General features: G+C 40.5%; 1 protein-coding gene across 1 annotated transcript in view; it reads right to left on the bottom strand.

Annotated features, from left to right (window-relative positions):
* Positions 1 to 719: 719 nt before the first annotated feature.
* fchsd2 (FCH and double SH3 domains 2) overlaps positions 720 to 12,822 on the bottom strand; it is a gene marked incomplete at its 5' end in the record, with an annotated part of 55,855 nt that continues 43,752 nt past the window's right edge. Inside the window, 8 exons of the mRNA XM_015043061.1 lie at positions 720 to 4,724; positions 5,121 to 5,218; positions 5,316 to 5,508; positions 6,692 to 6,912; positions 7,693 to 7,773; positions 8,849 to 9,026; positions 9,121 to 9,204; positions 9,284 to 9,418. Coding sequence (XP_014898547.1) covers positions 4,629 to 4,724; positions 5,121 to 5,218; positions 5,316 to 5,508; positions 6,692 to 6,912; positions 7,693 to 7,773; positions 8,849 to 9,026; positions 9,121 to 9,204; positions 9,284 to 9,418 — 1,086 coding nt within the window. The remainder of the gene's footprint in view (positions 4,725 to 5,120; positions 5,219 to 5,315; positions 5,509 to 6,691; positions 6,913 to 7,692; positions 7,774 to 8,848; positions 9,027 to 9,120; positions 9,205 to 9,283; positions 9,419 to 12,822) is intronic.

Below are 12,822 nucleotides of genomic sequence, written 5' to 3'. Positions count from 1 at the left end.
CCAGTCAATGCACCTTTTGTTGCAGTTAACTCCAAATGTTTTGGAGGATTTCTCTGCCAGGATCACCTTTGTACATTAGTAATAATAAATAACCTTATTTGTATAGCACATTTCAGCAACAAGGCAGTTCGAAGTGCTTTAGAGACTGACATTGTTGTCCTTTAATCTTGCAAGACAGTTCAAACTGTCTCAGACTGGGTAGAGACACTGATTCCTACTGTGATTTAAATCCAGACTTTGACTGGGCCATTTGAACATGAGAATATGCTCTGTTCTGAGCCACTCCCACTAAATTATGTTTATGTTTTGAGCCTTTGTCCTACTGGAATAAGAACATCTGTCCCAGATTAAAGTTTTTTGTAGCAAGAGGTACTCATGCAGGGATGACATGCATTTAGCTCCACCTTTCTTCCAATCCACTCCACCCAGCTCCCCATCTGTAGAAAAGCATCCATCCAGTACGATGCTGCAACTACCATATTTCAATGTGCATAACTAGTGTATTTACTGAATGCGTTGACATACAAAACCACATTTTTCAATTTTAATTACAAAAAAATACTGAAAACTATGCAGAATTTTCTTTATGCTTGCATTGTGGAAATTGTTTTGGTAATAAAATAAGAAGCAAATCATTTAAAAGTTTGAGTGTTTTGAATATTTTTTTGACATATTCAAACATTGAACCCATCCATGCAATTATTCAAACAAGACAAAAGTGTTTTAAACATTTTTTATTAATTAACTTTTGTACACAATAAATACAAACTCTATTTTTGTACAGCCAATATTAATACGCTGAAAGACATTTGCGCCTGTTCTCATTACTGTCACATCGGCAACAGTCTATGAAGGGAGAAGGCCAGTTTGTTTCACCGCATCACTGATACTAGCGGGCTGCGCTGCTCCGAATCAGATATATAGAATCGTATAAAAACATAAAAAAAACAAAAAAAAAAACACACAAAATAACAAATATCTCAACCCTGGAGCAGATAAGAGAGACTGGCAAAAGAAGGAGAGCTAGGCATGTTCAAGGTGGCGACAGGCAAATGAAGTCAAACGTTGCACTTGGGCCACCACTCTAAATCTGACGGTTTCAATAACAGCTCTGAAAACCACTGTAGGGATATTTCAGAGAGAACAAGCGGAGCCGGCTGCTATGCTAATGTTTTGGTACATCCCTCACATCAACTTCATCTGCTTTATAAAAAGGAAACCAGTTAAGTTGAACCCAGATCTTACTGGAAGAGGCTTGTCTTCCCACTAGAGCTTCGGTTAACATGAAAATGTACTCGCCTTTGGAAGATTACTGATAATAATTTTCACTAAGAGAAATCAATACACATATATTGCCAATTTTCTTCTGTTTCTGGAACCACATAGGACAAAAAAAAATAGTTTTGTGCTGCGATTCTGCTGCAAAGAGGTGTTGGATTGTGGAGCTTTACAGTTCAATAAACCCATTAAACCAAATTGGGCATTTATCCTCACAGTCGGTGTGTTTCAAAGAGGAACTTTTAAAGCTGTTAAGTCTTTTGAACAGTCAGATGTTTCCTGCTTCGGGTCAGTTTGCCTCATAGGATCCCCATTTTGCACCACTGCATATCAGTTTAATCTTGACAGTAAATGTAATTTGATGACTTAATGAGTTATAAAAAAATTATTTACCAATTCCATGTATGATGTAAGGGTTTTGTATATTTTTTATGTGTATATATGTCACACTATATCCTATTTCTGCTAATTGTGGTTCAGACTTATAAAAAATTATATTAAATCACTGCTTGGGTACAAAATCATGCAAAACAATGAACACTGCAAACATATTTAAGGCATAAAGGGAAAAATGACCAGCTCCCATTATCACAAGAGTCCAAAAAAGAAAAAAAGAAAAATACCAATCATTAAAATTTCTTTCATAATTCAAGAAAAACACCAAATGACATTACAAAAAGTCACCTCTTTTGAAGAGTGCATCATTGTTTTAAGCATCAGTCACCCTTAATTAAAGAGCATCTGGGGTGTCAGTATGAAAAGATGAAACTCATACCCATGTCTGCATGTCGCTACAATTGCCTATAAGAGTCGTCTCTAACCATGCTGATGCTAGAAGAGGGTACTGCTACTTTCCAGGGAAGGTACAAATAAAAGTGCTACTACGCCCTTTAGGGAAGGACTTTTAAAGGCTTGAATAGTACATGACGAGGGGTATTTATTTACTTTGAGTACACCACAAATTTGTACTAGGCTCCATTTTGCGTTATTTTTAGTCCTCCTTGTGACCAAAATCATGTCAAGTAAACATGGATGAATGTTGAAGCTGAACAGATGAAGAAAATCAATGCAAATTGAGTTATGATCTCTAATGAGGGAAAACTTCAGTCTTTGTTTCTGGCCCTAAACAGTTTTTAAAGTTTCAAACAAATGTTTTTGTTGTTTTGTTTTGCTAGCACATAGTGAATACCAACAGATTCGGTGCGTTTCAAAGCACCAGCAGCTTTCCTCGATCAGTCATTTGAAAGGAAAACCACACAGCGCACAGAATGAGAGCAGATATAACAACTCGTGTGTGTAATATATTGTAACTGTATGTATGTATGTATATTATAGTCACTGATTCACACCGACTGCCCATTGACAGAACGTTGAGAGGAGAGACGTGAAGTGGAGACGGGAGGAGAGGCGAGCACAAGAAAAGAGAGGATCCAGCCTCCCTCGGCTCTTGCTTCTCCTCCTCCTCTCTCTCCTTCTGTCTCTCCTTCCTGCTGTTATTTACAACACCCTTTTCAGGACATGATGAAGGTAAAACTTCCACTACATATCAGACAGGGTATTCCCTTCAGCTCAGTTAGTCTATATGAAACCATGTGCATAAACATTCCTATGACAACAGTAATGTACTGTACTAATACACATTAAATACGTATAATGATAATGACTATATATAGCGCGAGAGAGAGAGAGGCTGGAAGTAAACCCAGTCTAGGTTTTCTGTCCACGTCCCTCAGCCCTGCTCTGCACTCTGAAACACCCCGACAAAAAGTTGACTTCTTTCTTTGTCCCCCCCCCATGTCTCCTCTTTTTTTTTCTTTTTTTCTTTTTTTAACAGAGCCTCAAAACTTGCAAAACATCAGACGTAGTCCCTGAGAAAAGGTGGGAAAACATGTATTGTGTCCATTTTCAGCCTTTAAGGATGAATTCAAATGGGTGGACTTAACATACAACTACTAATTTCAAAAGCAAGACTTGGCTGCACACAAGTTGGTGTGACCCTCACAGGGTCAGAAGTATCACAAACCGGTTCGCCAACGGGACAAACTGTTGGCTAGCATTGATTCCCCTTCGGAACGTCCTGACCTCAACCCATCTGAAACCGTACGGGGCCATGCTTCAAAGCTGGATCCGAACCTGGAAGCCAACCAGTTTAAAGACCCTCTACGTTTTCTGCCAAGAGGAGTCGTTCCAATATCAAACCACAATTATATCAGAAGTTTGTTGATGGTCATTAAAAGAACACAGTTAAACTCTCCAACGGGATATTTAGCCAAATATTTCAAGGGATAAATGTATATGTGCACTATTGCACATAAGACAGAATAATTGTGTTTTTTGAGGCACATAGCCTTTTTTTTTATTGTTTAACCATTTTATGAGAAGACAATTACTTATTCCAATAAACCCAAACTTGTGCACCAACTTCCTGTTTGGGGAAAAAAAAAAAAAATTGTTACACTGAGAGGGAGTCGCTTAAACTCATTGTTAATAAATGCCAAAAACTAGCATGATGTCATGTTCACGGTAAATGTCTGTTAACCTTTTGCTGTAACTGTCTGTTCTCAGACTGTTGGGGACCTGAAGCTCGTCCACATGACTGAGTTGATCTCAGTTTGTAGTTTTCCTGTTTTTCCACAGACTTCAATCAAAGATGTCAGTCGGTTTCAATTAAAAATATGACAGATTTAAATGAAATGCTGCCAGTAAAGCAACAACATTTGAAACAGCTGCTCCAATCCCATGTGCTTCATGGTGGCTTTTAACCTATTTGAACCTTTGCTCCTAATTTTACCACTTGTTGTAGTTTTTTGGTGGGCTTTAAATATACCTGAAAACAAATTTTAATAGTGTGACAAATATCTCAAGCTGTATGTTTTGCTTGACTTTTAACATTTTTGGGCTCTGAGATGTCGTGAAGGGGTTTAGAAAGTGCAGAGGAGAAGAACTGCCTTACATAACTCGCGAGCTTCAAAAGACCCCATCAATAAGTGTTCCCCATCTCTCCTTCCTCTCTTCAGCCCGCTCTAACTAGCTGTGTGAGGCGACGTTTTAAGGCCAGACTGGAAGGACGGGGGGGGCAAAGGAACACAATGCTGCACTTTATTAGAGGGCTAAAAAGGAGCTGATTTAACTGGACACGCCAAGCATTACCCTGCCTCCCTGCTCCTTCTCTTCCTCGGCTTGGGGATGAGAGAAGATGCAGAGCGTCCGGCAGTGTCGGTGTGGTTCGATCGAATTAACTTCTCATCCCTTCATTTGCGCTCGCATCAGTCCAGAGCGAGTTCACGCTCACTGCATCAAGGTCTGCTTCCGTCTTTTGTGCAACGTCATCAGTCTGCCAAGCTCGTCCGTCACACCAGCGTGATCTCCACTTCCTCCGTCTTGTCGCTTTTCTCATGCGGTCGCCTAGCTGGTTGCTGTTTGGGTGGAGGCGGAGCGGCTCGCACCTGCAGCACAACAAAACAGATTCAAGTTGGAAGAAACGCTGAGGCAATCACACAGCTGGCTAACTTTCCCAAAAACAAATATATATCTATTTACCTTCTTTACTTCCTTTCTTAAGTTTTACTTTATTGATGAAAAATCAAATCATTTAAGCTGTGTGAAAGAGAAACCTCTAATTTTTCTTTCACAACAAATGTTAGGCATACAAATTTAACATTTGCTTCATATTAACACTATAACAAATTATGGTGTCGCATTATGCAAAACATTTGCTGGGCTGGTGTAGAAAATCCACCTGCCCAAAGAGCAGATCATTTTTTTAAAAACTAGAAACTGTTTATTTGGTTGTGAAAAAACGTGAACATGTGAATGACGTCCTGGATGTATTTGATACCGACCGGCCGTAGTTTGCCCGGTCCGCCTCCTTCAGCTGTGAATCGTAGAGGCTGAGTCTGAGGAAATCCTGGAGACACTGGACTCCTGCCAGAGCTTTGATCTACACACGGACAAAAATACAGCATTAGAAAAGCTCTCCACCCGGCCATCCCTCTCGATCGATACGCTGTTTGAAGAAAGTTTTGAGCCAATCTCACTGTGAGAGGACAGCTGTCCCTTGTGTGAGGAGGCCGGCAGAGGAAGCTTGTGCTCCCCGTTGAGCGCAGTGGAGGGGGATCGCGGCAGAGGAGGGGGAGTGGAGGTCTCCGGGCTGGTGAAAGGGCTGATGGGAGGCTGGTCATACAGAGGCAAAGGCGGCAGGGAAGACGGCAACTTTGAAGACGGAGAAATCTAAAATGAACGAGTGACAGAAGGGCAGAGTTAAAGGGACGTCTCCAGAAAGTTCTGCAGGCACTAAATTTATAAGACGATATGTTTATAAAACATACTTAAGTACAAAGTAATTATGGTAGTTGAAGCTCATTCTTGCCTGTCTTGAAATTGACATCGATTTGGAGGGGAAACTTCCGTGTCATTTTGTTCAATTGCGGAGATTATATCACATGAAGTAATGCAATCAACTGGAGAAATACTCGGTTGGTATCATTTATTAAAAATAACAAAAATTGTTCAATAATCAGCTATTCTTTCATTGACGGAGTTCAGCAAACCACACATTTATAGTTGGCTTTTATCACATCAAAAAGTCTTTTTTTCCCTAATGTATGAGGACATAAGGAACTGATCTTTGTCTTGCTGAGATGGTGTGGGGTGACTTGAAAAAGGGGGCTGAACAAAAACCCCTGAAACATCTCAATAGTGGGGCAATTTTTAGAGATTAACAGAAGAAACCTCTGAGTTAATAAAGGACAAAGAGGTAAGACTAGCTACTAAAAGGTGGGGTATTTATTTCTATTTATTTCAAAAACAGATTATTTTGGTGCTCACCTGTAATTAAATTACATCAGTTTCCAGAGATTAAACATCGATAAGTGAAACTTTCTGGCAGTGTTCTTATTTTCTCCACAGTATATAAGCCATTAACTAAACCACTTCTACATTACCCAACCACTTTACCTCATGTAACACTTAAAAGTAACAAAAACCTCTTATGTTTGGTCTACAGGCTCAAAGGAAGGGAGAGGCTACATCCTTCCTGTTGCCAAACCTCTAATCGGGCAGCGCTTGGTACCACAGATAAGGACATTTTTCTCTTAATTACGAAGCCGGATTTTGATGTACCAGGAACACAACTATTTTGCTTCACTGTTTGTAAACTCTGCCGACAGATTAGCTGGAGAGCAGACAGGAAAGGAGAGCAAGGCGGTGGTGGGGGTGGAGGGGTCCTGGTACAAAGTGGCACAGCAGATACACAGAAAGCCTGATAGCGCTGAATGTGCAGCTCAGGCGTTGATTATCTCTAAAGCTTAACTCCGTCTCTGCTTCCTGCGGTTTCCCACTGAGATTCCTCCATCTGCACACAGACAGGTCAACCTCTGTTATCTGCAAGGCGACTTCCTGTGTGTCGCCGTACCTGTGTGTCATTCAGTGCTCCGCCGCTCGTCTCCCCATTCTCGGTCAGATCCTCCACCAGCACGGAGGGGAACACCCCCACCCGGCCGTTCAGCTCGCCCTCCCAGAAGCCGTCGTCCGTCTGAGTGTCGCGGTTCAGCAGGCGGATCACGGCGCCCTCGGAGAAGGAGAGCTCCTCGTCCGCCTGGCCTTCGTAATCGTAAAGCGCACGGACGTACGCGGCTGCACACAGACAGAGAGAAAGCGACGGGGACAGGCAGGAAAGCAATCAGTGTCACTCAGAGGGACTAATTATTCTCAGTAAAATACATTTCCTTGTCTGCTTTGCTTCTCATTGTTGTGAAGAAAACTGTACACCCGGCTGGAGAGGCGGAGATAAACGGCACAGAGCAGTAAGTATAAAAACGAGATGGGATTTCCTCAGGCGTTGGTTTTAAACATGCAGGTAGAGCCAACACAAGAAGGAAGCAAAGCGTGAGAGACTTCTAGAATAAAACGGGAATTGCATGTAAACAAAGGAGTTTCCATGTTTTTTAGCGGAAGAACACGAGTACTTGGGTTTTGAAACATGTTTCAACAAATACAAATCTGAAAGGTGTGGCCTGCATTTGCATCTTCTTACACCACCCTTTGCTGAAATTGCAGGTGGAAACTCTTTTGGGGCTTGTCTCCTCAAGTTTTGTACTCCTAGAGATGTAGAGATGTATTTACAAAATACATCGTGCTCAGAGGGCATCCCTGAACAGCAACTGCCACAGAGAAACAATTGGATTTAGGCCTGGTCTTTGACTAGGCCATTCTAACATACGAACACGCTTTAATATAAAGCATTCTATTATAGTTATGGACGTATGTTACTGCATTTCTGTTGTCATTTTACATTTTGTTTGTTGTCGTCTAAGCCCTTCTTCCACACCAAAACTTTGCGACTTCTTATGACTTTCTTCTTGCCATTAGAGCATGACTAACAAGACGGGTTGTCTTGTCAGTAGATTCTCATACCTGATAGGTGAATCTGCAGCTCCTCCAGAAGTACCATGGTTCTCTTGCCTGCCTCTCTGATTAATGCTGTCCTTGTCAGCCCTGTCAGTTTAGATCAGAGGTGTTCATTTGTGGCAATGAGACCTCAGCTCAAGAGCGGTACAAACTTGGAGCGGATGCAGATGGACACCTTATGTAATATTTTTTAGAATGAGATTTTCAAGCACAAATGTGTCTAATTTTAAATGAAAAATGAGAAGTATAAAACATTCACCATGTTTTGTTTCTTTTTTTTTTTTAAATCTTACTGTGATAGTGAGAACCAGAAACTTCCAGCAGCTTTTTTTTTTATCACGCACTCATTTACTGAAACTGAATACAGTACAAATAAAAATACAATAAATTGCTTTTCTCGTGTTTGTTTCTGGGATTAGGCTAAAAGCATTTTCCTAGACCAACAAAATTGAAAACATTTGGGCCAAAACAGTTATGAAATTGCACAAATTTCTTCAATTCAGCAAACATCTATTGTTTTTATTTTTTTGTTTTCTTTTACTTTATTTCATTAAAATACTGCATGATATTTAATGCATGCTTATTGCCAAGCAAATGAAAAGATAAAAATTCACTTAAAGATATTTTGCGTTTTTCAGTTCTCACTTAAAAGTTCAAAGTAAATCAAAGTATCTTTTCAGTGAATTCCTCTCACTCTCAGGTCACTGAGTGCCTTCAACTTGCTGATTTTGGCCCACAGTGGTTTGGGTACCACAGGTTTAGGTGGATTTTCAGATTATTGCAGGTTTGCAGTTCTGCAATTTCATTTTGAGACTATCAACTGAACCACGCTTTATGGGATATCAAGAGCCCGAGGCATTGTTTTACAGCCTAACTCTACTTTAAACGTCTCCACAACTTTATCGCCGACCTGTCTGCTGTGGTACCTGAACTTCATGATGCCGTAATAGCACTCTAGATCAGTCTGATCTAGGCCATAATTTATAACAAACTGCCAAATCATTTAGTCCAGTTTGTGTTTTCTTCATCTGGATTCCAGAAGAGCAATAAATGGAAAACATACTCGGGAATAAAACAATAAAACACAAAATACTTTAAAGTGATATAAGTGGGACTGACTAATGCCACTGATCTGAAACCTTTAGCTCCCCAGAATACGTACTGTTTGTGTCTCCGTTGATGCAGCCAGAGTGCAGCTCCGGTTCGGTTGAATTAGAGGAGGTGTGTGATCGAGCGTCCAGCGTGGCCAGGGACTGGAGCATGCTCAGCAGGCTGTTGGAAGTCGGGAACTGGAGGTATTTTTCCGGGACGTAGCCCACTTGACCCGTTTTGTTGCGTGCCTGGGAAAGACGAGCAGGATAAGAATCCGTTTAGGGAGGTAGAGCCTGCTTCAGCTCTTCCATGTTACTGAGATGTGTGTGTGTGTGTGAATACCTTGACCCAGTCCTCCATGTCTCCATCCTCAATGACCTCCAACATCTCCTGTTCGTCGATGGTTAGCTCATCCGGCTGAGACGCCTGCAGGGAAGACCAAGAATGAGATAAGTATAACGATAAAAGTATAGCAGTCAATAAGTGTCTCTGTGCTGTTTTATACCTTGTAGGAGTAGAGCACTTTGCAGGTTAGCGGGTAATTGCGCAGGGTTCCCGAGGGACTGGAACTGCTGTCGTCGAAGACCTCCATGTTCTCCTCACACTCCTCTCCCTCTTCACGCTCCAAGTCCACTGTGCCCTTTTTGACACACAAACAAAGGCGCAGCAAGACCGAGTCAGAACCTGGGATAAAGCGAGGAGGAACTTGACGAAAAAGTTTCTGTCGCTGTTGAATAGTTTAAGAAAAATGTGGTGTGCTCTGAATCAAACATCCAGGTGTAAAAACACAAGTTCAATTTAACATGTCACTAAGATGTTTACCTATTCCAGCCTCAGAAACGACGCCATTAAGATGATCCGTCACCATTTATTCCTGATGATATTCTGCTCTGTAGCTTTTATAAACAGGTGCTGAGCCCAGGCTGTCTGATATGACGCAGCCCCTCCTTGTTTTTGCTCCATGTGTTTCCCAGCCCACATGAATGTCACATGATCCCAGCTAATGGAAAGATCCATCACACACACACAGTGAGCCAGCTTAGGTCAATAACAATAGATTGTGCATGCATGCGTGTGTGTGTGCGTGTTTGCTTTTGGGTGATTGTGTTTAGACATCACATTTCTGTTGACACGGTAAACTCTGCACCAGTGCAGAACAAAACTCATGTGTGTTTTGTACATGGATTAATCTCCAGCACTGATCTTCTGAACAGAGGAGTCCATGTCCAACCCTCAGGCGTGGTGATCTTAACTTTTCTCTTAAACCAACTGTTAATGATCCTTCTAGGGATAGGTAAACACTGTGATGCCGACATCAAATTGTGTTGACGTTGCATGTCAGCAGGTCAGTGTCGGTATGCGCCCTCAGTATCGGGCAGCACTCAGGGACACACTGACTGTATTAGCTAAGGCAGCCAATATAGTGTCTTTCACTGGAAACATTATTATAAAGGCTAAATAACGTTTCAGATCAACATATTGCACACAAACTAAAAAAACAGTTTTAATAACCTTGAACAAAAAAGGACTATGACACAAAAGAAATAAAAGGGAGACAAGAATCTGTGAAGTCTATTTCATGGAAAAAGATTAAGGATTTTATTTATTTGGAGGCAATAATACTGGCTGACAGAAGGAGTTTAAGTAACTCTCTTTTGAACCAAACCATGTTTGGCTTGATTCCAGCAAGTACATTTTCTTGCTAAAACAGATCATATTAAGTTTCTGTGATTAGGCAAATTTTTTGAACAACTTTACGATAATTGCTTTTTTATCTGATCACTCTTCACAGCAAGCTAGACTCAATGTAAATTTCTTCAGCAAGTATTAAAGTGTTTGACAAGAACATGAGATACTTCACTTTTTATCAAAGAAGCTCTGGCTTTGAAGATCCACCAATCAGGATTTTCCAGTCAAATTCATTTTTCCCCCACATCTGAGCTAGCAATGTAGATCTTTTGCCCCTAGTGGCCTTCCTTCAATAGTGAGGCGGCAGAGAAACGGGTTGTGAGAGAGGGGGAAACATGAGGTCAATAGGTCAGGACTCAAACCGATGATGGCTGTGTGGAGGACTGAGGCCTCTGTACATGGGTCGTGAGTTTTAACCCCGCGCAACCACGGTAATACAGATTTTTTTTTTTTAAGACTGCAATAGAGTCTTTGATTTTAAAATATAATCCATAGTAATAATTAAATCACCCCCATCTATTATGTGATGTTATTTCAAATGTGTCACAACATACATGTGCTGCAAATGATTTTTTAGTGTTGGACACGCCGATCAGATCAGAGCCCATTATAGAAAATCTGGCTGACTGGTGGTTTGGAGACTGACATGCATCGTGCAAGTTCAGATGTAACACACTTGACTGAAGGAGATGATGTTTTTAACTATACTCTAAACATTCAGAGCCAATTTATTCTCCTTGGATGTGGAAGATTTTTTAAACCACTGACAGAAACCACACCATAAAGAAGTGATTTTAGACATGGTTATAGATGGAGAAGAGGGGAGGGAAGTTATGGCTGTGATAAAGCATAAACTTGATGTCCGGATGTTATTTATCGAAGACATATTTTGGTGTCAGTATGTTTGTTGTGTTAAATTACTTTTATCTACTCTGTCAAGTGGATTAAACAAAACCACAAAGACACCAGCAGCTCTGTCTATGAGACGGATCCAATTCCATCTCTGAGAAAAAAAAATCAGCATGTATTTCAGTCATAACCGAATAAAAATCACCCAGCAGATCTCAGTGTTCCAAGTGGTGCTGCTGAGAGCAAGACCAATGGCAGCTTTTATTGGCCTTGGAAGTAATAACTATGAAAGTCATGTTGTAATGAAGGCAGTGGCTGCTTGAGAGACTTGTGGGTTTGTGCCAGTCTTTCTCTATTGGCAATAATAAAGATGAGAAAGATCAAGAAGAGGTTAAAGTGACGCCTTCGGTCTCTACGTCTTAGCAGTCATGTCCTCCTTATAATCAGCAAACCACAGTTTAAAGTCATTAACAAGCATTCCTTTGTTTTCTTCTTTGGGGCCTGCTATAGCAATGCATAGGAGAGCACTGAAATGCCTTGCAAAGCATGCAATGCATTTAAGGCACCTATTATTCTACACCTCAAAATAACTGCCACTTCCTTTCACAGTTAATGCGGCTCGTACTGCTGCGTGCCCCCCTCCTCACAATATACATTTCAAAATGTATGGCCTGATCCCATGAGGGATGCCTTTTGTTGGCATTTTGAGTCACCATGGTAGCGAAAAATGAGCCAAATTAAAAAAAAAAAAAATCTGTTTTGTGTCAGTTACACTGGAAACATAGAATTTTGTCTGGCCTTCTGTGGCTCTCTCACATATGACAGTTTTCAGCTAGGATTAATTACCATAGCAATAGAACACTGAGGAGAGCCAAGATGTAGAGAACTACAGAGATGGCGGAGCAGAATTTTAAAACTACAGAGACGCCACCTTAACAGAACTACTAATAGAGACAAGATGGCAGAAAAGCAAATAAAAAGTAACTTCCATATGTCTCATGAAACTTCATGCTCCTAAACGGACAATAACTTTGGACTGTCAAAACAAGAGCATCACATCTTATGTTTTTTTGACCATAATATTTGTTGTTAATCTGTTGCTAAGAGATGAGGGAGTTTCCTGGTAACCAAGTGCCATGAAGTAAACATCTGATTTTTACTTTTGCAAAATCTACCAACTCTAAATTTGTTGTGCCAAAGCAGATCAGCAGTATTTCAAAAGGACTTATGTTTTATAAAAAATAATATTACTTGTTATTAATTTTGTGTTAAGAGGAGCGTTTGTTTCTGGTAACGAACTGCTGTGAAGTATAAAGTCAGATTATAAATCTGACTTTTGTATTGAGTGTCTGTTTTATAATATATTTACCCTCAGTGACGAAAAAGAAAAACATTTTCACTTCTCTGCAAGATTCACCAACTGCAGAATTCTTAGTATAAGTAATATTTCAAAAGAGCAGAAAAAAACTCATGTTTTTTTTAAACAAAAATATTTGTTGTTCTGTT

Source organism: Poecilia latipinna, unplaced genomic scaffold (genome assembly GCF_001443285.1).
Source record: "Poecilia latipinna isolate Pla-1442-1.1 unplaced genomic scaffold, P_latipinna-1.0 Scaffold614, whole genome shotgun sequence".
NCBI classification, from domain to species: Eukaryota; Metazoa; Chordata; class Actinopteri; order Cyprinodontiformes; family Poeciliidae; genus Poecilia; species Poecilia latipinna.
Note: the sequence above shows the minus strand (reverse complement) of the source record. Positions and strands in the feature narration are given on the sequence as shown.